The sequence below is a fragment of the Mya arenaria genome, chromosome 12, assembly GCF_026914265.1.
Source record: "Mya arenaria isolate MELC-2E11 chromosome 12, ASM2691426v1".
Taxonomy (NCBI): Eukaryota; Metazoa; Mollusca; class Bivalvia; order Myida; family Myidae; genus Mya; species Mya arenaria.
Genome location: NC_069133.1, coordinates 20,133,395 through 20,148,797, shown reverse-complemented (window position 1 = coordinate 20,148,797; position 15,403 = coordinate 20,133,395). Strand labels below are relative to the sequence as shown.

Below are 15,403 nucleotides of genomic sequence, written 5' to 3'. Positions count from 1 at the left end.
TTATGTTTTATTGATATAAAATTTGAAATAAATAGTGACATAATTATCATCAAATATCTAATGTTTTAATCAACTGTAATATTTTGTAATCCTATTACCCCCCGCGGTCATTAACACCTTTTTGATCACGCCCGATAGCTACTATAAAACAGAGACCGGAGGAGACCGGGACCGGATGAGACCGGGACCGGGAAATAGTATCGCCCCCAAGAGTAGTCGGAAAAACCGTAGACCTACTTTCTCTTTTGCCGTCTAAAAATAGCAACTTTCGGCAATTTTCAGTTTGTTAAATTAAAGTTATTAAAGCGATTTTTTTAAAAATAATTGCGGTTCAGTCGGTCTGAAACAATGTGGAACTTATTAAAAACTTTTGAAATACGGTTACTTTTGCGGACTGTCGCTTTAAACAAACATGTAAATAAAATGTAAAAATGGTAATTTTCTATGTATTCGGACAGCGAAAGAAATAATTAATTTAAGGTGTCCGAACTCTTAGGTGAATTACGGTAAATGCACTTTTGGCTCCAAGCAGTTAGTATGATCTTCCTTATCAAGTGGAATCCGCAAACCATAACTAGATAACATGTTAATGTTGTACAGCTAAAAAGGTAATATGTGGCAGTACTGGGCACTTTCAAGCCTGTTTTTAGTCTTATGATATTTATCTTACCAAAAAAGTAACGCGAACATTAACTAGTTAGTTATCGCGAAAGAATTAAGTGGTTAACACGAAACAATTCGCGTACGTTGACAAGTTGTCTTAGAGCAGTTATATGCCACCATATGTATGAGAAATCACCAAACTATAATTTAGCGTTAAAGGGCAAAGCTCTGGTGTGATTGTGATGACTCATCTCATATGACTATCAAACTCATTCGTATATTATGACCATAAATATTGCCGCAAAGTTTTATCATGATTGGATGATAAAAATACTACTAAAACTACTATTAATACTAACTATAATAAAAGAAATAGAAGATTAGCAGGGAATGTTTATGATTGTTGTGCATTGCACTTCCTCTCACTGCAATTTATCTATATGTCATAATGTGAAGTTTTATTTCAATCCTTTTTCCAAGATATGACCTGGCTAACAAGAGCACCGCGAAACGGAGCATTATACGCCCGAAGAAGATTCGGCTTGAGGTCTTTAATAAACATTTAGGTTATGCTAGTATACTGCTTACTAGGTGTGAAGTGTTTACAACAAAGGCTTAAACACAGAAACTGTGGCCCGGACACAGAATTGCTAACGCCCCCCCCCCATGGTGATTCTAGGGTTTGAGGTATGGACCTGGAAATTGCGCGCGACACATCCTTTTAATGTAATGATGCTTTGTATAAAGTTATTTGAAAATGACTTTATTAGTGACTTAGTTGTGGCCCGGACACGGAATTGCTAACGCATCCCCATGGTGATTCTAGTCTTTGAGGTATGGACCTGGAAATTGCGCGCGACACATCCTTTTAATGTAATGATGCTTTGTATAAAGTTATTTGAAAATGACTTTATTAGTGACAAAGTTGTAACGCCCCCCCATGGTGATTCTAGTCTTTGAGGTATGGACCTGGAAATTGCGCGCGACACATCTTTTTAATGTAATGATGCTTTGTATAAAGTTATTTGAAAATGACTTTATTAGTGACAAAGTTGTGGCCCGGACACGGAATTGCTAACGCACCCCCATGGTGATTCTAGTCTTTGAGGTATGGACCTGGAAATTGCGCGCGACACATCCTTTTAATGTAGTGATGATTTGTATAAAGTTATTTGAAAATCGCTTTCTTCGTTACCAAGTTATGGCCCGGACACGGAATTGCTAACGGACGGACAGACAGACAGACAGACGGACAGACGATGGAGGCCATAACATAATACGACCCTTCGGGCATATAAAAACCCATTTCCGAAAAATACATGGTTATGGGGAAAATAATTAAGAAACATGTTGGACAGATGTTGGACAGTATAGTCCATTAGTGCATTGTACCTCTGTCCATCACCATCTATCTATATTTCAAGCTTGATTTAAATAGTTTAGGTATTTTCAAGATGTGGCGTGGAAAAAACACCGATTATGAAAAACTGGTGAAAAGTAAAAAACTTAATAAAATGCATACTAGGCTTATGGTTCGTTCACTCTCTCTCTCTCTCTTATTTCCATCCGTCTATATACCAAGTTGTATTTCAATTCCATCAGTAGTTTTGAAGTTATTGTACGGACAAGGTGTGACAGACGGTTAAAGGGACGGCCGGCCGAAAAGACAAACGTACAAAGCGGTGTATATATGCTCCTAATAATAATAATGATGCTGATGATGATGATGCTGACATTTTATATTCACATTTGTTATATAAAGTTGCAGAACTCTACCTTTTGCCATAACAGTTTCTTCGACATGTTCATCCACAAAAACAGTACATGTCTTTAATTGAACCACTTCATTTGGGTTTTTACTCAATTGCTTGATCAAATTTGCAATTTGAATCACCTGTTCAGATAAAGGCAAGTCGTCCTTTTTATCTGAAATCAAAACGTTATACAATTATAAAATAAGAAAGACCCACACAAAATGTAGCAAAACAGATTCCATTCAAATAAAAAACGTTCAATACATTAATACGACTTGGTAACTAAAATGATATTGAAACAATCCCAAATGTTCTCTTTAAATATTTGGTCAAAATCATGCATAAGAAATAGGAATTTAAGCCTACCGAAACCGATTTATTATATGAAGTCATAAAGTCATAATTATGTATAAATAAAGATTCTTGATTAAAAGAAACGATGTTTGAAGGAGGTATGTTATAGAAACAAGGCAATTTTAATAAGTAATTAAAAAAGGTTATTTTGTACACTTACCTGCAATGAAAAACACTTCAGTAATTCGTTCTTCGAACAAAACCTTTCCAAGTTTTTTAAAGTCTATGCTTTGAATGTCAGCACACTTGACACAAACATCGATCTGATCATTCCACGATTTCGGAGGCTTTGAAGCAGATTTTATTCCCATGGATCCTAAAACAAATGCTTATAATTAAATATAAATTGTGACTCAGTGGTGTGGCGGTGGCGTCTGCTTAGAACACCAATCTTTATATCACGCCTCTAACATGAATGACGTTACGCCATCGGTCTAGGACTTGTCACGCGTTGACCCCATATTTTTCCATATTGGGTCACCAAATTAATATCGTACCAAAATGGCGTCTCCTTACCGATTCCGATGTATATTCCGATGAATAAATGAAACATTTAATAATGTAAACAGGTTGTCGACGTGATATATACGTTACGGGTCTAGTAAGTGACCCAATATGGGATAGTTCGAGCTCCGCTCACACCCGATATAGTTTGCCCTGTATATCCCATATCGTGTCACCTACTTACCCCGTAACTTAATAATAGTGTCTACTGGCATCAAACGACCACTAATACATCCTGTTCTACTTTCATAACCATTCATCATTGTTAACCCTCAAACGGGAATTTCATTTGCGTGTTTCTTTGCAGTAAGATTGAATATACTTGCCTTCTCGCATAACAATTTCCAAAGCGAATGGTGGTATTCGGCACGCTCCGACTTTCGCAACTCTCACTTTTGTTTCTTCTCCGATATTCCTTACCAGCATCTGGTAGGGAACTGAAATATCAAACAATAAACATCTATAAATAATGATTCCGCAATTCCACAAGTCATTAAATTACAAGAGATTTTATAAGCTTATTATTTTATAGGCAATTCAAAAAGATGTACTGATTAAATTTCAAGATTGAGAATTCCAAATCGAAATAAACTAAATTTCACGATTAGAATTTCAAATCGAAATTAACTATTTAAACGCTGTTTATTCGCCCCCCCCCCCCTTCGAAGAAGAGAGGTATATTGCTATGCACATGTCGGTCGGTCGATCGGTCGGTCAGTCTGTCGGTAGACCAAAGCTCATCAAACTTGACTTGAAGGTTGGGCCTGACCAGGAGATTACCCCTATTGATTATAGGGGTCATCCGGTCAAAGGTCATTGTCACAGTGACCTTTAATGGTAAAAGGATTTTAAAGCTTGTCCGAGTGAAAACTCAACAATGCCTAGACCTATGGTAATCAAACTTGAAATGGAGGCTTGGCCTGACCAGTAGATGACAAATATTGATTTTAGGGGTCAAAGGTCAAGGTCACAGTGACCCTGAATGATAAAAGCTTGTCCGAGTGATAACTCGACATTGCCTGCAACCATGGCCCTCAAACTTGACTTGGAGGTTGGGCCTGACCAGTAGATGTCCCCTATTGATTATAGGGGTCATCGGGTCAAAGATCAAGGTAACAGTGACCATTAATGGTAAAAGGATTTTAAAGCTTGTCTGAGTAAAAACTCAATTATGCCTAGATCTATGTTTATTAAACTTGACATAAAGGCTGGACCTGACCAGTAGATGACCCCTATTGATTTTAGGAGTCATCCGGTCAAAGGTCTAGGTCACAGTGACCCTGAATGATAAAAGGTTGTCGGAGTGATAACTCGACAATGCCTGCACTCATGGCCCTCAAACTTGACTTGGATCATGGGCCTGACCAGTAGATGACCCCTTTCTATTTTAGGGGTCATCGGGCCAAAGGTCAAGGTCACAGTGACCTTGAGTAATAAAAGGTTGTCCGAGTGATAACTCGACAATGCCTGCACCCATAATCCTGACAACATGGCGCTCAGAGGGGCATCATGTTTGACAAACATCTCTTGTTAAGTATGACTGTGCATTGCCAATTATTTAATGAACTATATTCTATCCCTTTAATGATAAATGTTGGATGAACGATCAGCATTATATTTCGGTTACAATTAAATTTCTCTTAAATCTGGTACCTTCTCTATACATGTATATAAAATCATACAATGCATATATTTATAATTTAAAGTTTGCAACTATTAGTTCATGTTTGGGCAAATGTGGGGTTAAGTACTCCCGTTATACGGACCGTTCCAAGGAAGAAATCTAATTTGTGCTTATAAATATTTTACGATACTTGTGTGGTACGTATTGTTGTTGTGTTGCTTTGTACCTCTGGATCTCTCGTTAAATGTCTGTTTGGCTTTGAAATTGTTTTGCTTCTAGGCTTGTCTACGTAATTTTTATATTATATTATTTAGTTTTGATTATAAAGGATGAAATTTACCTGCTTCAACCTCGTTCATTTCAGCTAGTTTAGGTCTATGTTTAGCTCCACCCTTCAACTTTCGCCATTCTTCGTCGCGAAAATTCTGTAATAGACGTAACATACTTATCTATAAAATGTATAACATAACATAACATAACACAACACAACATAACATAACATAACATAACATAACATAACATATCTTATGTTATGTAAGGCCTCAGGCCACTTATACAGTTATTCGAACATGTAGATTTTAAGAACATGAAAATTCATTGATAAACACTGATCAAATACTACCTATTTTCTAGCAAAATAAGTCCACACGTGTTGGAAGTTATATAGCTATTAAAACGTTTGTACATCGATAGTGCATACAAAAGCATCCAAGACATAAAAAAACAAGAGCTGTCACAGTATGTGACGAATGCCCCTGAATGCCCCTGAATGTGACATTGACCTACGAACAAGGTCAGTACATGAAAAGTTGATCTTGCCTTTACGTGTCAAATACATATGGCAAGTTATTTTAAATTGCCTCTGAACATAAAAAATACCACCCATACTTGACAACCTACACTGTTATGTCCTTATATTCAGAATTCCCTTGTGAATAAACACTTAGTGTATCTTTCACCTTAGAAGTAGGGACATGGGTCTTGCACACGACACGTTGTCTTCGTATGTGGAACACATGTAGCAAGTGATTTTAAAATCTGTCCATTCAAGGGAAAGTAACAGCCCGGACACGACAACCTATACTCTATGTCCTTATATGCAGCACTCCATTGTGAATAAACACTAAGTGTGACCTTGACCTTTGAGGTAGGGACACGGGTCTTGCACGCGACACGTCGTCTTGGTATGTGGAACACATGTGGCAAGTTATTTTAAAATCTGTCCATACAAGGGAAAGTTACAGCCCGGACACGACAACCTATACTCTATGTCCTTATATGCAGCACTCCATTGTGAATAAACACTATGTGTGACCTTGACCTTTGAGGCAGGGACACGGGTCTTGCACGCGACACGTCTTCTTGGTATGTGGAACACATGTGGCAAGTTATTTTAAAATCTGTCCATACAAGAGAAAGTTACAGCCCGGACACGACAACCTATACTCTATGTCCTTATATGCAGCACTCCATTGTGAATAAACACTAAGAGTGACCTTGACCTTTGAGGTAGGGACACGGGTCTTGCACGCGACACGTCGTCTTGGTATGTGGAACACATGTGGCAAGTTATTTTAAAATCTGTCCATACAAGGGAAAGTTACAGCCCGGACACGACAACCTATACTCTATGTCCTTATATGCAGCACTCCATTGTAAATAAACACTAAGTGTGACCTTGACCTTTGAGGTAGGGACACGGGTCTTGCACGCGACACTTCGTCTTGGTATGTGGAACACATGTGGCAAGTTATTTTAAAATATGTCCATACAAGAGAAAGTTACAGCCCGGACACCACAACCTATACTCTATGTCCTTATATGCAGCACTCCATTGTGAATAAACACTAAGTCTGACCTTGACCTTTGAGGTAGGGACACGGGGTTTGCACGCGACACGTCGTCTTGGTATGTGGAACACATTTGGCAAGTTATTTTAAAATCTGTCCATACAAGGGAAAGTTACAGAGCCGGACAGACGGACGGACGAGACGGACGGACGGTGCGATTTTAATATGCCCACCTTCGGGGGCATAATAAGGTGCGTTGATTTATACAGAAAACATTCGGTAGTAAATAAAACACGTTTATGGTTAAATGGTTATATCACCTGTCGTTGTAAGAACGTTGTAAGAAACATTTCTCTTTTTAAAAAGGAGTTGTAAATGAACTTTGCAATCAATTTTATCGTGTTTTCAGTGTTCTGACATAATGCTGTAGACTACTGCTTCCGAAGGATTTACTTTTAAACTCGGAATACAAAGGTAAACCCATAAACATGTGAGCTTCGTCCTCAAAGACATACAAATGTTCAGACAAACATTTAGGCAGTAAGAGTTTTCTTCAAAAGTGTCCTCTTGCAGACGTAAGGAGCCATTTCGCTAGGACGAACACCGATTTTGTCCAAGGAGAAACGATTTCGCTCATCCTCGGCACCCCAGCGTATCATAACCTTTATGATACCCTGGGCAAATTGGCTAGGGAAACTTCGAAAATCTTGAATATTCATCAGCATTTTACGACCAATGAAATAGCCGATAACAAAAAGGATAAACAATCTCCTTTGTGAAGACCCACCGGCATATTTAACAACATCCTTCCTAAAACGATTTGTAAGCCGTGATCTCATTGGATTATTTCGAACCGAGATTACATTCGTAACTTATCGGCCATTTCCGCTCCGCATGAGGTGTGTCTCATGCGACCAATCAAGCGGCTGGTTTTCACCTTATTAATTATTCATGAGAACGAGATTTCTACAGCTGATTTTCCCAGGGTATCATATAGGTTATGATACGCTGGGGTGCCGAGGATGGTTTCGCTAGGACGAACACCTATTGTGTCCGTCTGTAAGAGGACACTTTTGAAGAAAAATCGAGAAACTGTATCTGACTTATACGACGATAAATGTTTTGCATGTATTAGTGTGAAAATAAATGCATTACTAAATAAATAAATACAGATTTATAAATAGATGGAAACAAATATTTTTCAGAAAGACAAACATAAGGTTATCATTCTGGCCTTTCTTAATACAATGTATCGGCTAGTGGGAATACTCGAAATTCTGGTGCACAGTCCGCTCACAACCGTAAAAAGACACCTTTTCAATAGCTCTGCTGGGGGTATAGTTATATAAAATCTAAATGTACGGTCTATATTCAAGTGCCGACTCTTTACAATTATTAGAAATCAATATATAATGTATGAAAGCCTTTTGTTAGAATTGCATCCACTAGAACATCGTAATTAAATACAATATCTAAATGGAATAAATAAATGTAATGTTTGCAAAGGATACATTTCATACTCATTTTTTAAAAAAACAATGAACACTAAAGGGCCAAGCAATAGTTCAAACAGGCAAGGGCCAAATTGGCAAAGAACTAGAGACACAAATATATTAACGACCTAGTTTAAGCCTGCTATAGGTGACCCCCACCTCAAATATGTGTACAGTACACAACCTCCTGGTTTGATCTCATTCTTATTGCTTGTGCCTTCTTATTAGATCTCCGGTCTGAGTATCATGCTGTGCGGTTTTGGAGGTTTTATTATAGAAATGGACCCTTCATGGCCCTGTGCCAATAAACAAATACACAGGAAATTGCCCCCCTACTGTGACACCAGTGCAATTAGCAGGAGATGCACAACAGGGGCTTATTATGCCAAACATTCCTAAAACTAGGACTAACACAACATACACAAATATAGACACCACAAACAGGCCACACGTACGTCAACATTTCTTTACCGATAAATGCTGGGATTACACCCTTGGATCGGTCAGTGAAATACGTGTTTACTGGAATCTACTGGAGTCTTAAAGTAGTAAACATGGCCATAACCTAACACTTCTCAAAAATTCTGACAAAATTTATCAATAATTACTAAAAAAAAAGGTTTTATATGATCCTCAATATAGCAAGCATCAACTTGCAAAAAGTAAAGAAAAAAGTAAAAAAAACAACAACATGTAAACTGATGAATACATTTCAAGTACCTAACGACTGGACACCAACATCACCTGTACACAAATGAAACAAGCCAGGGCAACAGTGGTTTGATCAAGTCATTCAAAGTCTACTATCAGACAAAAAAAAGATGGTCATCTTAAACTTCAAGCACCGCTGTCCAAATAATATTTAGATACAATTTGGTTTAATCTTTGGACTGTAGTATCGTTAACAAAATGCATGGTAATGAAATTCGGTCAGTGAAAAGAGAAAGTTGCTTTTATGATGCGTTTTTTATTTGGCAGAAATGTGCGTTGAACCTTATGGCGGTTTTATTATTTTTGGCGTGCAAGATATTGACCTATATATATGTTTTCCCTTTATTTCGGGTTCATGTAACGCGCATGTCGGTGGCATTAAATCATCTGCCATGAATATTTCCCGGCAAAAACCGTATATGGGTATGTTAATTCTGATACTTACCATACATGACTTCTGGTCTCCGTTAAATACCATAATGTCCACTTCCTGAATACCACAGTTTGCTGCTTCTTTGGGGTATTCTTCAATCGCCTCGAACATTGCCGTAGCCGTTTCCCTTCGGGGGTAATCAAGCTTCCCTACACCAATCGCAGGAAAAACCAACGTTTTACAGTCTAGGCGGTCCGCCAGGTATAAGCATCGCTTCACAAAGCACTTCACCGTCTAGAATACAAATAACATAGAAACAAACACGGAAAACGTGGCAACAATGATTTTATTTTTAAGAAATTAGTGCAAATAATTATTCTCGTTTGTCACACCAAAGTGGAAACCTTTCAAAACAACACCACACTCAACTTGATATTCAGCCGTACGGTATTTTTCCTTGTGTGTGATATTCTTTGAATACAACTTATAAACCATATATATTTTTCTTTACAAAAATGGTAAACAAGTCTCCACATTTTTTTAGCTAACACATGTAACATTTTTTATTCTTATAAAAAGGAAATGCATCACTGATGAAGAACACGTTATCGAACGTTTAATTGGAGCATTTGAAAAATAACAATATATAACGAACTCGTCGGTTTAAGAAAGCTTTAGTCAACATTTAAACCTTCATTTATGATTCGAACATATAATTTATAATTAGTTATTTTACTTTTTTTTGAATTAGTCATGGCTTAAAGGTACTCGCTCATGTTTTAACCAAAAATATGTTTCCCCGGTAATGCATCTGAAATCACTTCATTATTTTTTCTCTCTAATATTGAAACTGTAAAAACAAAATAGTATAAGAAAGTATTTTGGTTTAAGTCGGATGCGAACAAACGCCGATAAAGTAAAAAAACAACACCGACGCCTTTACCCCAAGGCCACTAGGACTTGTATAAAGGTGGTGGATAATTTTGACATCTTTACAAAACATTGATAACATCACGTGATATTTATTTTTCAATAAAACAATCACTTAACAACAAAGTTATAGACGCTAATAAATAATGTGGTCTTCAACGACGATATTTGCGCAAATAACAACATGCTGCTGAAGGATCCAGCTGCTTGTATCTTAGTTTTTACACTCCCAATGATTTGCCACACTTTATTCGTCATACATAAAAGTACATTTTACCAATAACATCAGCGAGTCCCTTTAAAAGTTATATTTTTTGTAAAGTATATATACCAATACGTTACAAAATAATCAATAAACGAACTAGAGGTACCACATGAGTGACTACTACTCCTAAGCGCATGCTATTTGTAATAACTTTTATCAAAATCTTCAATAATATAAAAACGTTAAAGATGTATATGTTATTAAATATCATGATATTATGCAGATATACATATACTGATTAATTTTTTGAAGTCTTTAATAAATTGTTATAGTACTTATATGTCAATATTCATAAATATTCGACATAACAGTCCTTAAGGAAATAGATGGTTGAAATATATTTTTCAAACTAATGTTTGTGACAGGGGTAACAGGCTTGGATACCTTGACCAAATCATTCAAGTAACCTATACCTTGAAGCTTAAGTCACCGGGTGCCGTTTCCTTGTGGTGACCACTTATGCCAAACTGTTTCTGATTTAAATCATACATGGCAGTACTAAACCGTATACAAACCACTATTATCATTAAGGCTTATATAGCAAGATTTACCATGATCAGAGATGCGCAGGGGCCCTGGTGTAATGCGCGAAACGGAGTGATCTGACAGATATTATACATGAGGACTAAATCCAATCAAAAATGTCAATGTTATGGACCGGTAACGAACCACTAACATTTTAAACAATAATATAACAGAACTGACAACGTTCTGATGCTCGCAGATACTATTATATCGATGTTAGAGACCCACATTGCAGCAAAAAAAACACATTGTAATCTCATGGTGGTCACTACTGCCAAAAAGTTAAGAAATCACATCATGTTCGACAACGCTATGGAGGGGACATGGAAGCGGTGCACGATAGACGGACGGACGGAAGTGACGCCAGTGATTCCTCAATAGCCCTGCTTGTCTTTGTAGAACAGGGGAATGATAAAACCTCCAATTACAAAAATGATATGTTCTGCTATTACAACTTAGCTCCTTTTAGAATGTTATCCAAGGACGATAATGAAATATGGAAAACTGTACAAATTTTGTAAACTTCAATGCTTTAGCAAGAGTAAAGTTGGACACACGTTCAAGATCATCAAAGTGCCGTACTGAAATGTGCTTGCAAAATTGTACGCATGATCGTAATTTCACCGCTGTAGTTTTAAACGTAAGAAGGTCAAATGGTCGATGCTTATAAATTTTGTTGTTTCAAATAATGAACGAATCGCAAAAGGTCATAGTAAAAGTCATAAAAAGTTTAAGAAATATATTTATAAAACTGTTCACATTGTGAAAATTGCAATGACAATAGTTTGCAAAAATGTATACATTGCTCGAATTTCAATGCTCTTATTTTAAAATAAGGAAGACGGTCAAAAGTTATGTTATATAGAAATTGGTTTGCAAAAATGTACACATGGTCCGAAAACATAATAGCTTAAGCCTCAAATTAGTAAGTATGTCAAAAGATCACATCAAGATAAATCGAGGAAATACTGGAATTTGTTTGCACAAATGTTTAGAATGATAATACTGTTAAATCACGGTAATCAAAGACTCAGAGCGAGCCATCTTTAAAGCTCCACTAAGTTGGTGCATCAAATATTTTATCCCAAGATTATTTCTTTGCAGGCGAAATACTGAAGGTTATAAATCTCTTTATGTTGAAAATGTGTATCAAGTTTCAGGCAAATCCCTTATAAAAACTATGAAGATGTTCGCTCAACAAATCTCATAAATAGCTATAATGTGAACATTGAGTTACCACAAAATGCGTAAGGAACTTGAACTGTTCTTTACGAGGATGTGTATTAAGGATAAGAACACTCTGTCTTAGATCGAGTATGTAGTCCGCATCCCAAATTTTGAAATACATATCCCGACAACAACCAACCAACCAACAAACCAACCAACCGTATCTTGACTCCAATATACACCTTTTCAACTCTTTTGCGAGGTATGATAAGTATACATATATTTCTTACCTTTTCGTAACCTTGAAAACAATATTCCGGCAGTGCTCCGTGGAATAGGTATTTGACGTTGCCAGTGTAACTAATGTTATAGGAACATGTGTAGGCTATCTGATCATACGAAATACCATTTGGGTACTTCTGATTACATTCTCTTTGCATCTCGGGGCCTGCTTTTTCTAATATCTTCTTCGAAACTTGACCCTTTGCAAAGTCAAGCTTTATATTTACAGTGTTGACGATAACGTCTCTCTTAAAAGTAAAACAAATACACACATTTACTGAATTAATGAAACAATGCATTGGCCCCTATAGGATAGCTATATGCAATCGTTTACATATTAACAATAAATATATCATTAAATACATGATCTAAAAATCGGAATTTACCTTTGAGTCAGTGATGCTGCCGACCTTCACATTCAAGCTTATAACAGCGTCTGAAACAAAATAATTTTTTAGTGTTTTGCAATACTATTATTTCACATTTAAAATGGGGCCGATATTTTCGTTTAACTCGCTTAAATGGAAACCAATAAAAAATAGACGACTAAATGTTTTGTTTATGGACATTCAAGAAAAATTAATACGATGATAAACAAGAGCTGTCACAGAGACAGCGCGCTCGACTATTCCGCCGCTTTTCAGTGTAAGGATTGAACAGATTTGGCGAAACATGCATGAATCACTGTGAGATTAGATTACAATGCAATACATGATGAGCTGAGATATTAACATAAATGTATTTACATGGAATATTTTAACCAGAATGTTTTAGTCTAAATTAATAAAGGGCCATTATTTGCAAAATACAGTTATCTAACTTGGTTATTCAATTACGTTTGGTGGTTGAATACCATTGTATAAAGTCTCAATGCAATACAGCAAGTAATTGCTGAGATATTAACCTATGTGTGCTGACATGCAAGACCTAAACCAGTCGCATAATAAAGGGGCAAAAATATATAAATGAAAAATAGAGTTATCTTACTTGATTAAAGAAGACGGTTACATGGTTGTGAGCATAATGCAAAAAAGTTATCTAACCTGGTTAATTAAGTAGGTTGGATGGTTGAGTACCATTGTATAAAGTCTTAATGCAATACCTCAAGTAGTTGTTGAGATCTATATTAACCTATGTGTGCTTGCACGCAAAACCTTAACCAGAATATCTTAGTTGAATAATAAAGGGTAGTTAATTGCATTAAATGCAAACTAGAGTTATCTTACTTGGTTAATTAAGTAGGTTGGAATGTTGAGTACCATTGTATCAAGTCTCAATGCAATACCTCAAGTAGTTGCAGAGATATTAAACTATGTGTGATTGCATGCAAAACCCTTAACTCAGGTGTGACGCCAACGCTGACCCCGACACCGACGCCGACGCTTGGGTGAGTAGTATAGTTCTCCATATTCTTCGAATAGTCGACCTAAAACTGGTATAATGTTTTCTGAACATTTCAAAAGTTATACATACTGTTACCACACAGTTGTAAAGGCAAGGTAGAAAATGAAATACGTGTATATAACAATTAAAGAAAACACATACTCTGTTTGTTTGGTTCCGAAGGTAGGCTTAAAATCCGTCGATATCCTTTCCTTTTGTCATAAAGATTCTCAACAGTGTCACACACGTCATGGCAATTCTCTTTATCGCAGCATAAGGTGAGTTTCCTTATGTCGTGCTGATGATTAGCCTCAACAAACTCAAACGCCGCTGCAAGAATGGCTGGTGTTATGTCGTTCTCTAGAGCCGGAGACTGCAGGAGTTTCGTTGACAAAGCTAACGATTTCATTCCGTTCTCGTCAGCATATTGCAAAGCACGCAAGTAGCATTTCTTCAGTTGTTGGAACGAGATGAATTGGTATTGCATGCCCGGACTATATGATGAGCATATGACAAAAGCGAACATGCTCTGGCAGCAAAATGCATCTTTTTGAAATGGTCCCTCTAGAATTTCTTCATGCATGACAGAAAAAATTTTCCCAGCTGTACTTCGACCTACCAAGGGGTTTTCTAAAAATGAAAAATATCAGTTACAAACGAGCATTTAGTACAATGCGATTTTAGTGTTAATAGATGATACAATATATTAATACAACATCAAGCACTATAACCACTTTCAAAATCATTTAGATAACTAAAAGAATATTATATAAAGATGCCCTCCTACTCCAAAAGAATATCTTACAATTGTTTTAATTTAGCGAAAGGGATGAATAAATATCGAAAACAATAAGTCTTATACCGAGTTTGATTTGTAAGAAATGTGCAGCAAACATGGTATTTCTACCTTATGACACGAAAGTCAGTTATCAGTCATCCAATATTTGTGTGCTTTCGGCTATTAAAAACACTGTTACAACCTTATTGTTAGTAATAAATATTTTTCATTTGTGCATTTTAGTTCAATGTTTATCACTCAGTATTTATGTTTGTTTGTGTGTTCTGGTTTTATATACGAGTGTCATTATAACAACAATAACGGTTTTACACCGTTTTTGTTTTGTATTTTCGCATATAGTTTATATTAAGGTAATTAAATATATAATCGAAAACATTTACAAGTTGGAAAATGGGCAAAAGAAAACATGCATTTAACGCATGAAATATTCGCTTCAAACCTCAAGTTATCTTGAAAATCTGTACGTCATTGTCTATTATATTATGTATACTTTTTTATATAGGCAATGCTACGCATATGGGTTTTATGGGCGTAATCTAAATTTTACTAAATGTAATGGACGGTAAATGAGTTTGATTTATAGACATATTTTCATCATTTAAAGTTAAATATTGCGTTGGCATTTAACTATTTACCAAAAGGAGATGAGACAATATCTTATAAACACATAGGTTAGCACGGATTTTATACAAGAATGCAATATTGTATTTAAATGATAAAAAACACTTATTCTTGAAATTTCTATTTCGATTTTGAAATATAGCCTTTTGAAAATTACTGTAAACGCTTATAGTTATATATCAGCACGAAGGCGACTTTCTATGTACATATGTGCGTGTTATGTAA

At 36.2% G+C, this 15,403-nt stretch overlaps 1 protein-coding gene across 2 annotated transcripts in view; it reads right to left on the bottom strand.

Moving 5' to 3' along the window:
- LOC128211431 (uncharacterized) overlaps window positions 1-15,403 on the bottom strand; it is a 46,774-nt gene that overhangs the window by 22,177 nt on the left and 9,194 nt on the right. For both annotated transcript variants that reach the window (XM_052916218.1, XM_052916219.1), the window contains exons 6-13: window positions 13,921-14,388; window positions 12,762-12,811; window positions 12,384-12,623; window positions 9,279-9,500; window positions 5,180-5,264; window positions 3,542-3,652; window positions 2,872-3,027; window positions 2,380-2,529 (exon numbers count right to left, since the gene is read on the bottom strand). In XM_052916218.1, coding sequence (XP_052772178.1) covers window positions 2,380-2,529; window positions 2,872-3,027; window positions 3,542-3,652; window positions 5,180-5,264; window positions 9,279-9,500; window positions 12,384-12,623; window positions 12,762-12,811; window positions 13,921-14,388 — 1,482 coding nt within the window. The remainder of the gene's footprint in view (window positions 1-2,379; window positions 2,530-2,871; window positions 3,028-3,541; window positions 3,653-5,179; window positions 5,265-9,278; window positions 9,501-12,383; window positions 12,624-12,761; window positions 12,812-13,920; window positions 14,389-15,403) is intronic.